The following is a 14,034-nucleotide window of genomic DNA, read 5'->3' as shown; positions in this document are numbered from 1 at the left end:
GGTGTTACTCCAAATGAATGGTGTTGCTACATAAACTTCTTATTCATTAAAATTAAAACTGGTTTTTTTTTTGTCTTCAAAACAAACATAATAAAATGTCCTTACCTTTAATGCCTTAAGATGAGGGCAACAGTTATCGTTGGTATCACTTCATAAATTAGGCCTTTATGTCCTCCTGACATACACCATACAGAGAGAGAGAGAGAGAGAAAGAGGGGGGGGGCTCTGTCAATCCCTCCCCCGCCCTAGGACGTCACTGAAAGGGAGAGGACAGCATCTTGGCTGACCCAAATCCTTATAGATAACTGCTTTCAGCCAACCGAATAGGATCGACCTCTCTCCTTTCCTCTGAGTCGTCACGCCAGCGACACACAGCCAAATGAAAGGGATGTCACGGCTGAATGAACGCCAGTCCTCATCGGTCTCCATGTAAAACAAGCAGCTCAAGAATATTCATCACGTTTGCGCACCGGGGAATTTACTTTTTTTCTTTACGCACGATCCGGGGACAAGTCGGCCCGATTTTGCGCCTTGCTGGCTGTTTGTTATCTGTCATCTCTCTGGTTACCATGCTTCCCAGCCCGCTCATAACTTCTTCTACCACACCCTTTTCTGTGAAGGATATTCTCAAATTAGAGTTGCAGCAACAATCTCAGCAGCACCAGCTCCAGTTTATCTCCTGCCTCGGTCTCTCTGGCGCGCTCTCTCAGTCCGGAGCTTTTTCAAACAAACCTTTCAGCTCTTATTCGCCACCTTCGTGTATGTTGGCTGGCAGGGACAGTCCGAGTCCCATCAGCTCCGGTGTCTCGGAGACCGAGGAGAGGATGTCCTACCTGAACTCCATGACGGTGCAGGAGCGACTGGCGGAGACCGGGCTGCCGGCGGAGATGTTCGGCCATTCGGCGCAGAACCATTCAGCAGATCTCCGACTGGAGACCGAGCAAGAGGACCAGGAGAGCAGTGAGTATATCAACAAATATGTCCAACCAGTTTGATTTGTTCCTATTTGAGTTAACAAAGACAGAAAAGACAAAGGCGCAAAGCAGAATCTGTATTGTGTAATATAAGATAATTAAAGAAATCTAAATTGGCATGAAAATATATCGCCAATAAAATAATTATGCGAACCAACATATGATTCATGTGTAGATGAGAATTAACCCTTCACTAAATAAGGACGCTTCACTGGGCTGAATTTCTCTAATTATCAGGCTTCCTTTTCCCTGTGGTTATAATAATTATAATAATCATTATATTGCGAGACATTTTGATGAAGACAAGAAAAGATAATGATACTTCTTGCATATTCAGTAAATGTCATCTGCTAATTCCTGTTACAGATACTTATGTATGTCTTTTATATGCATTTATGTCTAAATATCTAACCGAAACTTACACAACGACACATTTAATGACGGGGGCTCGGTTGTTCTAATTAACGTACATACTTATTGTAAAACAGAAAAATGTCAATAATTGTTTAAATATTGGTTTTGTTTAAAAGTTCAGGGTAAAGAAATCGTTTATAAAAATTTCTTCCACATTTACTCATTCAACAATACTTCTTTGAAAGCAAACTCTGGTTAAGAAACTATTAAATAGGTACTTCAAAATGTCATATTCAGCACATTTTAAATTGCATGTTTAGCTAATGGATAATATTTATTCAATAGATAATATTGTGGTGGAAAGCAAGGATTTAAATAAAACTAATTTATTTGCTAAGCGCAAAATCAGTATCAGCGCTGTAGAGTAAAGGTGAAATGAGATTTGGAAATAAATCAGTTAATGTGGATAAAATATACTATGCAATGGTCACATCTTGCTTTAGTTGTCCTGAATAGTTAAACCTTCTCCTCCTCAGAGAACTGCGGGGTGTTGCGCGGTGAGTGTGAGGATCCTGACGCGGAGAAACCCGCCACCAAGCAGCAGAGGACCAGAAGGAAACCCCGCGTCCTCTTCTCCCAGGCCCAGGTGTTCGAGCTGGAGCGCCGCTTCAAGCAGCAGCGCTACCTGTCCGCCCCGGAGAGAGAGCACCTGGCGAGCTCCCTGAAACTCACCTCCACGCAAGTCAAGATCTGGTTCCAGAACAGGAGGTATAAATGCAAGAGGCAACGGCAAGACAAAACTCTGGAGATGGCAGGTCATCACCATCACCACCACCACCACCACCCGCCGCCACCTCCACCCAGGAGGGTTGCTGTGCCGGTGTTGGTCCGGGATGGGAGGCCTTGTCTCACCGGATCTCAGAACTATAACACTTCTTACGCCGTCGGCTCTCCAAATCCGTACAGCTACAACGGCTATCCTGCCTACACTTACAACAACACGATGTACACTAACACTTACTCCTGTACCTATTCTAGTTTACCTGCTCTACCGCCCAGCAACACCACTACCAATGCTTTTATGAACATGAATTTGGGAAACATTGGAACACAGATGCAAAGCCAGGCGCACCAAGGACCGGTGGTCACACCCTGCCAAGGAACTCTACAGGGCATCCGTGCGTGGTAACGGAGTTTTACGCACAGCTGGGAGAGACTTTTGACTGAATGGATGAGCATGTCATCCAAACCCACAAATGCAATGAAAGCACAATTTGAAGCTGGCGGTCAGTTTTGCTGTTCTATAAGGGCAGGACTGAGAGGAAACACACTGATCCTGACGCCAGGACTGAAACCCGCTGATGTTTACTTGATTCATGAAAGTTGCTCGTCAAAGACAGCGCATCACGTTGCCTTATGTGGTTCAACAAAAATAAAGATCAACTTTGCTGACTTTTTCATATAAACACACGTTTTATGTTCTATGTTTATGTCAAAGTCTTCTAACCCCGAATAAATCTATTGTCTTGATAAGGTTACGGATATAAAACCTGTTAGAAGTAAGTGACAATACGGGCCCCCAACAGCTAAATAGAACAAAATTATAAAGCCTTTTACTTTTTCTTTCAACAGTCTGAATTGTTTGATCTGTGATCTGAATAAAACTTCTCTTGCCTGATAAACCGCTCCAGCTATACGAAAATGACCACTGATGTGTGTGTGTGTGTGTGTGTGTGTGTGTGTGTGTGTGTGTGTGTGTGTGTGTGTGTGTGTGTGTGTAAATGTTGTTAATGTGGTTTGTTGGCTTATTAAAACATTCTGAAACTAAACAAATTCAGTTGATTGATGTATACCTCAGAATGTTTCATTCCCATGCAGGACAACTCTTTGGAAATACGTATTATGTCATTTAAAATATTCTGGGTAGGAACCTCTAATAAACTGATGTTAAGTTTGTCTACTTGTAGTTTCTCATCGTTTCAAATCGTTTCTCACGCACAGTGAAGTTTTTTTAAATTATTTTTTTCCTGTGAGAAAGCATGTGGTGGACTTTGGTCTGAGACGAGAACCAGAAACAGGGAGAATTTAGAGGCGAGCTAATGTCCGGCCAGGATTCAGAGATGGACATAAACCAGACAACCGGCATCCTCCGGGCAGAGCGAGGAAACATGAAGAGCTTTCAGTGAGAAATGTTTCTCTCTCAAAATATACGATCACAAAATTAAAAAAAAGTGCTTTTATGACCCAGATATCACAACTAAAATACTATTTCTTATAATAATAATAATAATAATAATTATTATTATTATTATAATAATAATAATAATAATAATAATAATAATAATACAAGTGTTCCTCACAGGCGCGCACTCATTGGCCGTTGATTGAGTTTGGACTTAAACAGCTTCACCTTTAAGGCATCGAATGCACAGACACTGTTAATGGAGAAGACTGGCAACGTAAACAGAGTGTTTGTCTCCTCTGATGGCCCCACCGGCCACTTCCCCTGACTACCACACTGCCGGTAGGACATACCTGGTGTCAGCACTAAGTGCTGCATCACTAGTGTAAATAGAACTGGCGACAGGACGGCGATGCCTGAGGACGCGGCCTGGACACTGCTGCTCTGACAAGTGCTACGATCGTTATCTTGTGCTTCCAAAGATAGCTGCTCGGCTCATCGCTGCGCTATAGGCGTAGAAGTTTCCCAAAACAAAGTTTCCAATGGCAACCATTCAAGGAGCTCTCACGAGAAGCATCGCAAGAGTTTAGAGAAGAAGTAAACGCTCAGAAGAGCTGGACTGAAGGATTTCAAGGCGCCGAATTATAATTCGGCGCCTTGAAATCCTTCAATCTGACGCCTTTTGAAGGGCGTCAGATTGCTTTATGATAGTCTGGTAAAATATGTCCGGATTAACCCAAACCTTATTTCTCATTCCAATACTATACTATGCAAGGATTAAAATGGATATGCTGTGTTTTATGGACAATTCGCATGTTCTGAAGACCCGAGACAAAATTGTGGTTTTGCGTAATTTTAATACATTTGACTTTACATGATGGTTAAATTCTTTTGAAATGTCGCCTAACCATGATTATTATGAGAAGATAGAAAAATTGTTTGACACAGTTCATCAATAAACCACGTAAAACGATTTCAGAAATTAAATGGGATTATAAACTGATGGAGCATGCTACAGTTCATGAAAAACATGTGGACATAAAGAATGAAATGTTCGAGCGTTTCGAGGCCTAAAGAAGGAACTCCTGAATTCAGCCTTTTTCAGCTGTAGTCAAAAACCTTAACGTTAATCAATATACCATAAATATTAGAAAGCAATGAGACACTTGTCCCTCCTAAATACACTACTGATTGCCCCTGAATGTTTTTGTTAATTATTTAAGAAACTTAAATTTATTGCATATAGTTTATAATTCTATTGACGATAAAATTCAGAACTGAAGCATCTTTATTTTACTCTGACAGATCGTTCTATCATTTCCACGTCTCAAAAAATCTTCTAAATTTTTTTAAAGAACGTAAAAGTTTAATTGAGAGCCATGATCAACACTCCGGTGAGCGAGAGGAGAACAGAAACATTGGTTCGTTAAAACACATCTTATTAAATTTGCTGTCAGTCATCATTAAGAACAATTTATGCTCAGAGTCACTTTGAATTAAGCCTTTTCACGTTTTGGCCGTGGTGTTGACAAGTCGCTGTCTGAACTCATCTGAGTGTGTCAGAGGTTCGATGCCTCCCATCGGGACACGTTTTGACAGCCTGGAGCTGCGATTTCTGGCTGTCTGGGAGATTTCTCTGTTTGGTCAGAGGAAGAAAACAAAACAGCACAGAGGAGGCAGATCACTGCATCTGTCATCACGGCTCATCAATGAAGGGCAGGCCTGCGTGTGCAAGATGATGGGGGTGGGCAGGTGTGTGCACTTCATTTTAAAATTTGGGAACAATGCATCATTACCACACGGCGGCGCTACTCACCTGTTTGAGCAACACTGCAAGACGTCCTATTTAAACTATTAGTGAAATTTTTTTACATTAATTATCCTCACACAATTGATGGTGTTTGAAAAACACACAAATCTCAACTAAGATTGGAAAATGTATAAAGAAAACGCACAATTGTAGCCAAAAAAGATACAAAAAATGTTTAATTTTGTTAAGAACTCATTGGATTGAACAGAATTTAACTCCTGTCTAAATATAAAATCAATAGAATTAAATTAAATAGAATTGTAGAATTTTTGAAACTGAGCCGCGTTTTAAGCACACTGCGAATTTTACCTACGAGATTTTCCAACTATATTTTAAATATGATTGATAATCGGTTGACACACAATGCCTTAGGTGTTCAAGAATAATCTACATCTACAACCGATTCTCTATACTTCGTGTGATATATGATTGAGATGTTCAAGAAGATGTAGATACCAATAATCTCCAAATAAAAAGTATTTAATATATAAGTACACGGAGCTCATTTTATGACGGAGTGTGAGCTAATAAAAAAAGAATCACATTTCTTGAGTTTTTTTTTTTTTTTTTAAGAAATCAGTGCTATTCGTCTAGAATCAGAAGGCAGCGCACTGGGAACAGCATGAAGCTGGGCGGTGCGAAGGAGGGACCAGCACTGACAACAACCCATTAAGTGGAGCTCCTGCTGCTACTGAGAATATCACAAAAGACTTTACAGTTCTTGATGCAGACAATTCATTGGCAAGACCAGACGTAGTTCACCACAATTTAATTACACCAATCAAAAGGGATCCAAGCAGTGAGGACTTCTGCTCTCCAGAGTCAAATCTCTCTCTTGATGCCTCCAAATACATCACACGCTGGAGTGGGGGGACGATCCGTGCGAATATTCTAATCATGACATTACATTTTTCGTCCTTCTCTATCAATGACATTCTCACCAGACGTGATACTCAGGGAAACCACGGTGCCAGGAGGACAGAGGAGCTCTGCGCAACAAACCGCTACATCCCCACCCGAGGTGGGGGCACTGGAGGCACTGACCTGTGCCACAGAGACGCCGATGAGAACTGTTTTCACATGGAGAGACTTCCAGCCGGTCCCGGTCTGCGCGCAACAGACGCCCGATCTGAGGAGCAGATCCCAGCAGAGGAGACCGAGGACAGAGAAGGTGAGCAGGTAGAGAACGAACTGAACTACTTCGGTTGACCTTGTCGAACACACAGATGCATCTTTTATGTGGAGACATTAGTCAGCTGACGGAGAAATAACATATACTAAAAAAAAAAAAAATGCATCGGAAACAATTAATTTGTCTTTTGAACAGACTCACAACAAAACCACGGGTGTGCGTTCTTTTATTCTATGTAATTCCTTCTAAATGGATGCAGTGATTTTTGGAACCTATTTGGTGAATTTTGTTAATTAAATTAATGGTTATTAATGTAATGACAAAAGCACATTAAAAAAAATCAGTACTCACTGCATTCTGACTATGCAGAAAACAAAACTACAAACGCATACCTTTTGATCATAAACATCTGTTTTTGTAAAATATTTATTATATTTAAATATCTATTATTATCGTTAATGAATTTCATCTGTCTTACGTTGACTTACCGAGTGAGAAGGATACAAACTGAAAGCATCATTGGAGAAACTCAGAACCTCGTAGAAGTGGATTTGTTTTTGACAATATCAATCAATCAATCAAAAATCAATCACTTTTTTCTTCTTCTTGGCGCTGCAGACCCGCAGTCACACTTTGAGGAGCGGGGAGATCGAGAGAAGAAGGAGGCGAGTGAGGAAGAGGAGGAGGAGGATGGATGTAACCACTCTGACGAGACGGTCAGTTCAACCGATGAGCAGCACTTGAGCTCCGGTACCAAGAAGCGCTCCAGAGCGGCCTTCTCTCACGCTCAGGTCCACGAGTTGGAGCGCCGCTTCTCCAGACAGCGTTACCTCTCAGGTCCTGAACGGGCCGATCTGGCGGACGCTCTGAAACTCACAGAAACCCAGGTGAAAATCTGGTTCCAAAACAGGAGGTATAAATCCAAACGGCGTCAAATGACGACCGAGCTGGTTGCATGCAGCCCACCCAAAAAAGTAGCAGTGAAAGTGCTGGTGAGGGACAATCAAGTGCAGCGCCGTCAGAGCAGTGACGAACGCCTTCCTGTGACTTTGCCCCTGTACCAGGTCTACCAGTACTATCCCTATCTGCACCACTGCTGCCATACATGGAGCATGAACAACAGGTTTTGTGGAGCGTTGCTCTGAGGTCTCCTTACTAAGAGAGAAAGCATGACTTCAATAAGTGTCAACGCAAGGTGCTGGCAGCTTGTTTGTAAGGACACCCCATTGAGGAGAGTTGGAACCTACAGGTATATCTTGTCTAACTGAAAATATTCAGATTTATCTCCCATAATTGATTTTTGCCTTGTGTTGTTACCATGAGCATAAAAGCAGGACATACTGCATCAAACTTCAAAGATTTTATGAAATACAAATGAGCATTACCGTCTCAATTGGAGATAAGCCCTTTCAGGCAAGTATGAAAACTGTCATGCAGTGAATGGTGTGGATGCACTGAAATTAGATCACAAAGCTTCAACTGATTCTTCATGACTGTATGAAAAGCTGAAGACCTGATGACAACGTTAAAAATGCTTTGGACTTGTTGGTTTTTCTGTCAGCCTGCTTTTCTGTCATCCACCAACCAGTAATTCATTTTCTACTTCATGCACAAACCAAATATAAAAAATGGCAAAGGGATGACAGATAAATAAGAGTTACAACAAGAACAATTACTATTATTATTATTTTTGTTGTTATTTTGTTCTGAAACAGAATGGGTGATAAGTGGTGCAGCTGCTTGTGGTGTCTGAATTGTTCACCTTTTAATCATAATAAAACAAAATGCATGTTTGTAATAAATGTGTTTGTTGTTTAAAACATACTTAAAATCCCAGGTCGATCGCTTTTTACCATTTCGATATTCTAACAAAAAGGAGGATATCAGCACATTGCATGCTTTGTAATTCCTCACAGAATTAACCTTAATATGTTATTTTTACACAATTCAAACAATGTTGAAATAACACTGAGCATACTTTTAAAGACTAGTTTCACCTTTTCAAGTGATATTTTAGAAATTGTTCAAACATGAATTTAATAATGTAAATAGAAATACTGTAGATAAATCAGTTTGTAGTTGACAGCCCCTTCATGTTTGAACATGAACCCATATGATCTAGGTGTTGTTTTTCCCCCCCTCATTGACTGCCAGGAGCAGCCCATTTTAAGCAATAGAGAGAGCAGAAAGGAATCCTGAATTTATACAGAACCAACGAGAGAAAATGGCTTATCTCAGTGTGCAAGATGCATGAAGACACCCTGACAGTTTTAGTAGGTATTTATTTTCTTTATGGGACATCTTTATTGAACGTGAAACTCAACATAACACCTGCAGGAGCACATTCTTTATGTGAGGTTTATGGGTCTTTCGTGAGTGTGTCCAACAGATTAAGAAGCAGTTAGCAGGGGCACAGACAGCATGAAAATATAACTTACTGTATGCTTTTTAAGACAGTGTTTTTTGCAGAAGTACATGCAACACCAATTTAATTCCATTATGAAATGCAGACAGTTTTATGATAACAAAAATGACAATTGCTGTGTGTTTTACATTTTTGCAAAAGAAGTCATGTAGGTCTGTTGGTACATGAGTCAGAGACGGTCAATAGACCGTGGAGATGTTTCACCATCTTGCAAAAGGCGTCACATATTAATCACGCCTTACTCACTGTACCCTCATCACGAACATCATGGACACACTCCACAGAAAAATAAAAGCATAACTCCTAAATGTTTTGACACATATAGAGATAAAAGACGTGGCCAGAAATGTAGAATAAACATATTTATGAAGCATGTTCAGTGACACCACAACAGAGAGGCACCAGCCTCACTGTATTAAATATGATGTAACAATAAATACTTGTGAGGTAAACTAGCTGCTTCCGGTTCACCTTATGCTTTGGCACAGAGAATCACTGTGTGACACACTCTGGTATAAGCCCGAATCTCATTTATCTCTCATATCACAACAACACTTCAGGATATTTTAAGTGGTTGAGAGTAAAGAATAACATATCTCCTTCAGGCTGTCTGCCTGCAAGCTGCCGGGGCATCATTAATGTATCTTTACTCACACTAAGTGAATCTGAAGACTTAGATGCCTCAAACTATGCAACAGTGAAGGTCACAGTGTTGGATTGTTGATCTGAGGCATGCCAGCTTGTGTGTGCTCTGATTATTGACATTGTGCTGGTGAATAGCTCTTCAGTTGTTGCTGCTAACCGCAACCAGATAAGATCTATCTGCAGACAGTTTGTGATGCCATGCTGATGTAAATTCCCACTGAGAACATGTGGCACACTAAAATGTATAAGAATAGACTCAAAAGTAGTATTTCTTTAACTTTAAACTTTTCTGCATCTTGCATTCACTTCCATATAGGACAGGCTAAACTTATGCTGTCTTTAAATGTGGCATAATCGTCGGATATGTTTCTTCTATGCTTCTACAGATTCTTTTATATTGCTTTTAAGTTTCTCCTATGTTTTTACTAAGTCTCTTCTGTGTTTTTCTAAGTGTCCTTTATGTTTCTTCAATGTTTCTTCTAGATTTCTCCTAAGTTTCTTCTGTGTTTTCATCACACAACTGCAGTGCATTCTCAGATCTTGGAAATTGTGTTGTTCCAGGCGGTTCCCTATCAAGACGTGGAGCATGTCCACATGTACAAATATGTGAATCCGGAGTATGTAAACATTATGAGACACGCTGTATTAGCATGCCTTCCTCTGGAAGATAGAGATAGAGGGAGCCAGGCAGGAGAACAGAGAAAAAGGTTAATTTGACTCTTCAAATCAGCCACACAACAAAGCATTAAGTGAGACTCACACATGTGAATGGAAAAGGTAATTCCCTTGTCGTCTTGCGTCGCTGCAGATTTTTCAGCTGTGAGGAATGTGCAGGGTGGGGTTGAGGAGTAGAAGAAAGACCGTCTTCACCTAATCTATGCTTGGATGCATTTTTAAGATACAGATCTACTGTTGGAAAATTCTCACAGGCCTGCTTAGCACTAATTACACCTGGATTTCTGATGTGGTTATTATTCCATCATTTATTTCCTCAAGGGCATTGTTAGTTAAAGGGGTCCTATTCTGAAAAACACATTTTTTCAGGTCTCTACATATACGTAATGATCCTCCCTAACCCTACCAAATCTTAGAATCCGAGAAACAAACACTTCATGCATCAGTAAATATTTGGAATCTTTGGTTATTTTTGCCTGGACAGCATCATAATGATCCATTTGGTCACAGCTCCCGTCTTGATATAACAACGGGAGTGATCGACAGAGTGGGCCTGAGCCACACTGATTGATTGACATGTCCTCTTCCCGGATAAGGACATGGTCATCCCCAAGGTGGAGTTTGTGTTCAGGCTAAAGTGGAAATTACCTGGCTCAGAGCTACACACTGAAAGTTCCTCACAAGCTGTTGAAGTCAGCTAGCATTTGGCTAACTAGTTATGTCTGCTTCAGACAGCTGTATGAGTGTGTGTATTCAAACACAGTGTGTTTTTCTCTACAAGTCGTCCTCAATGTTTACCGCCCGGTCTCAGTTCGATCGGCCATCTTGTGTTTACACAATGGAGCCACGGAGTCATGTTCAGCTGACTGAAAAAGTAGCTCCATGCATTCTGCAGAAAAATTAGATAATGAAAAACAAGAGCGAAAAACATTTTAAAAAATAAGAGGGAAATACGCAGTAATGAAGTTACTGAAGTTTAAACACAGGAAGTTAAGTGGATAGTAGTGCGTGTTCTCGTGACGTATGTAAACACGGGGGCCAGGGGGCTGGTGTTGACAAAGGGAGCCCGCCCATTTGAACGTGGCGTCTGGAACGGAAGTGATTGTATCAATACTCAATCAAAGATATTGAGGACCACGGATCAGTTTGGAACAAGATATTTCAAATACAATGTAGTTGGACATCTGGCTGCTGAATGACATGAATTTACAAAAAGCATAATATGGGACCTTTAAATCAACATCACCTTCACATAATTGCCAACGGAGCTGAAACTGCCAGAGGAACCAGAATTAGAACTCCCATGACAAAAAGAACAGGGAGACGCAACATGATTCATGTAAAGACAATTGTTGATTATACAACCAAAACAAATTACAACAACTAGTAAATGTTTTGTTTGGGGAAATCCATGGAGCGGCGGTTTGTGTGTCTGTGTTCTGTTAATGCGTTGGCCCTCGGCACTCATAGGGCAAGACTCAGGAAGGAGAGGGGTCACTGTCAATACTTCTGTTTAAGGCAGATCTTTTTCCCTTTGACCTGGCATATCTCTCTCTCTGTCTCACTACCTCACACACACACACACACACACACACACACACACACACACACACACACACACACACACACACACACACACACACACACACACACACACACACACACACACACACACACACACATGGCTGATAATCCCACCCAGAGGACTCTTCAGGCTAGTTCCAGAAACTATTAGCAGATAGCATCAGTGCATTTAGGAATGTAAACATTTACAGTGAAGCCATAAGACATGAACTCCCCCGGGAGAAGATGCATCCATCAAACTGCATCACTCAGATGTCCCCCAGGCTTCAGGAGAAGTTGGACAACACACCTTTCTGAATGGATCAAATTGATTCTGTGGTATCAGATGTCATTGTACTGTTGGCAAATGCATTGCTGACAGACGACGGGTAAGAGTTAGTGTTAGGGGTTAGGGTTAGAGTTAGTGGTAGGACTAGGGGGTAGAGTTAGTGTTAGGATTAGGGTTAGAGCTAGGGTTAGGGGTTAGAGTTCAGGTTAGGGGTTATGGTTATGGTTATGTTTATGGTTAGGGTTTGGGTTAGTGTTAAGGTTGGACTAGGGTTACAGTTATGCTTAAATTTACGGTTAAGGATTATGGTTTAGGGTTCGGGGTTAAGATTATGGTTAGAGTAGGGTTAGGGATTAGGGTTTAGGTTAGGTTTAGGGGTTAGGGTTAAGGTTAGGGTGAGAGTCAATGTCAGAGTCAGGGTTAGGGCTCAGGTAGGGTTAGGCTATGGTTGCAGTTAGGGTTAGATAAGAGATATATCATATCTCCTCTGAGAAACATCAGTTTCGTGTTCTTCTCTGCATTTGTTTACACACTTTACAGCGTTTTGGTACAATTCCTAGATTCTATTCAGTAAAAAATGGTTTTAGCACATACAAAGTCAGTCCATCAGTTGTTGAGGATGAGCTTGTGTCCATAGATGGACAATAAGTCTTCCAAGCAGTTGTGCTTCCTTCCTTCAACTGTGCTCTACTCTCATGTCTCCCACACACATGCTCAGACAGACACACACTCCTCCAGAGCGAGCCAGAGGAATCCAAATGTTTTAATTAGCTGTGATAAGCAGAGACAAGGGGAGCATTAAGCAGCTCCGACACATAGACGTCTCCTATCAGCGGGCTGATAAAGGAACTACTCCATCCCACTTACGGCCTCTCAAACCTCCCTCCTCCATCTCTTCTTCCTGGTCTCCCTCCACACCTATAATGAGAGTGTGTCTCATCCCTGCCGTGTGAAAGAGACAATCCAAAGTATCCTAAAGCGTTCGGTGGCCTGACTGTTGTCACCTGCTTGCAGGTTGACTTAACTTAGAAGAAGAGTTAGGGTGCAGACCTGGAGAAATAACCAAGCCCCACCACCAACACTACACACACGCACGCACGCACGCACGCACACACACAAACACACACACACACTTTTTTTTGTGGCATACTAAGTGGACAGACACTCTCTGAAGTCATGGGAAAAACAGGTTTGGGCATGTGTTAAGATTAAATTATCATTTATCACCTGGACTTTGATTTTACAAAGAAAGGCAGAAAGAGTTTCAGATAAGAAATTAAAACAAGAAAAGTCAACATATAAATTGCTGTTGATAAAATCTGTCATTTTCAAGTGTGTAATGATCAGTTTTTGGTGTGAATAAATGACAGGTCCATCAGTTTCATTAGATCTTTTTTTTTTTTTTTTTTTTAGCTGGAAGGCAGGAGTTCCGCTCCTGCCATTTGACAGGAGCGGAACAGCTTTCTTTTCCAGATCAAGTTCAAAGGGCAGGAGGAATGTTCCTTCCTCGGTGTCCCTGACTGCACCTGTGTTGCTTTGGCACTCACATGTGCACTTGTAAGAAAAATCGCCTGTCTCACTGACAGACAACTTCAGTTGGTCTCAGGTTGTATGTGTGACTTGCAAGTGACTTTGTTCTTGCCCACGTGCTTGGATGTGCACCCGAGGGTGTGTGTGTTTGTGTGTGTGTTTGTGTGTGTGTTTGTGTGTGTGTGTGTCTGAAGGGTGTGTCAGAAGATTTTATGACCTCCTTTACCTTTGGGAGGAATTTGTCACAACATTAAGACAGGGAAGGAGAGACGAGAGAAAGTGCTGGACACCTGCAGTCTTCCATAACAATGTTGTAGTTCATCAAACCCTTCCAAGGTTTCACTCCCAAAGGCCCAGGGGATGATAAGTGAGTGAGTGAGTGTGTGTGTGTGTGTGTGTGTGTGTGTGTATCCTCAAAGTGTTTTGAACACGAGTGTTGGTGAGGGTCCCTCTAA

At 41.4% G+C, this 14,034-nt stretch overlaps 2 protein-coding genes across 2 annotated transcripts; both read left to right on the top strand.

Moving 5' to 3' along the window:
- Positions 1 to 222: 222 nt before the first annotated feature.
- On the top strand, positions 223 to 3,220 carry nkx2.3 (NK2 homeobox 3). The gene is made up of 2 exons (XM_068327646.1): positions 223 to 960; positions 1,865 to 3,220. The coding sequence occupies exons 1-2, from the start codon at positions 402 to 404 to the stop codon at positions 2,515 to 2,517; spliced, it is 1,212 nt and encodes a 403-aa protein (XP_068183747.1). The 5' UTR covers positions 223 to 401; the 3' UTR covers positions 2,518 to 3,220.
- Positions 3,221 to 5,889: 2,669 nt separating this feature from the next.
- nkx3.3 (NK3 homeobox 3) lies at positions 5,890 to 8,145 on the top strand. The gene is made up of 2 exons (XM_068327892.1): positions 5,890 to 6,491; positions 7,071 to 8,145. Exons 1-2 carry the CDS (start codon positions 6,218 to 6,220, stop codon positions 7,595 to 7,597), a joined length of 801 nt encoding a protein of 266 aa, XP_068183993.1. The 5' UTR covers positions 5,890 to 6,217; the 3' UTR covers positions 7,598 to 8,145.
- The last annotated feature ends 5,889 nt before the right edge of the window (positions 8,146 to 14,034 follow it).

This window comes from Antennarius striatus, chromosome 11 (genome assembly GCF_040054535.1).
Source record: "Antennarius striatus isolate MH-2024 chromosome 11, ASM4005453v1, whole genome shotgun sequence".
Lineage (NCBI taxonomy): Eukaryota > Metazoa > Chordata > Actinopteri > Lophiiformes > Antennariidae > Antennarius > Antennarius striatus.
Note: the sequence above shows the minus strand (reverse complement) of the source record. Positions and strands in the feature narration are given on the sequence as shown.

Excerpts from the sequence above, each read along its gene's own strand:
- nkx2.3 (XM_068327646.1), top strand. The coding sequence starts at position 402 with ATGAACGCCAGTCCTCATCGGTCTCCATGTAAAACAAGCAGCTCAAGA. Across the intron at positions 961-1,864 it reads GCAAGAGGACCAGGAGAGCA|AGAACTGCGGGGTGTTGCGC; the intron begins GTGAGTATATCA and ends TCTCCTCCTCAG.
- nkx3.3 (XM_068327892.1), top strand. The coding sequence starts at position 6,218 with ATGACATTACATTTTTCGTCCTTCTCTATCAATGACATTCTCACCAGA. Across the intron at positions 6,492-7,070 it reads GGAGACCGAGGACAGAGAAG|ACCCGCAGTCACACTTTGAG; the intron begins GTGAGCAGGTAG and ends TTGGCGCTGCAG.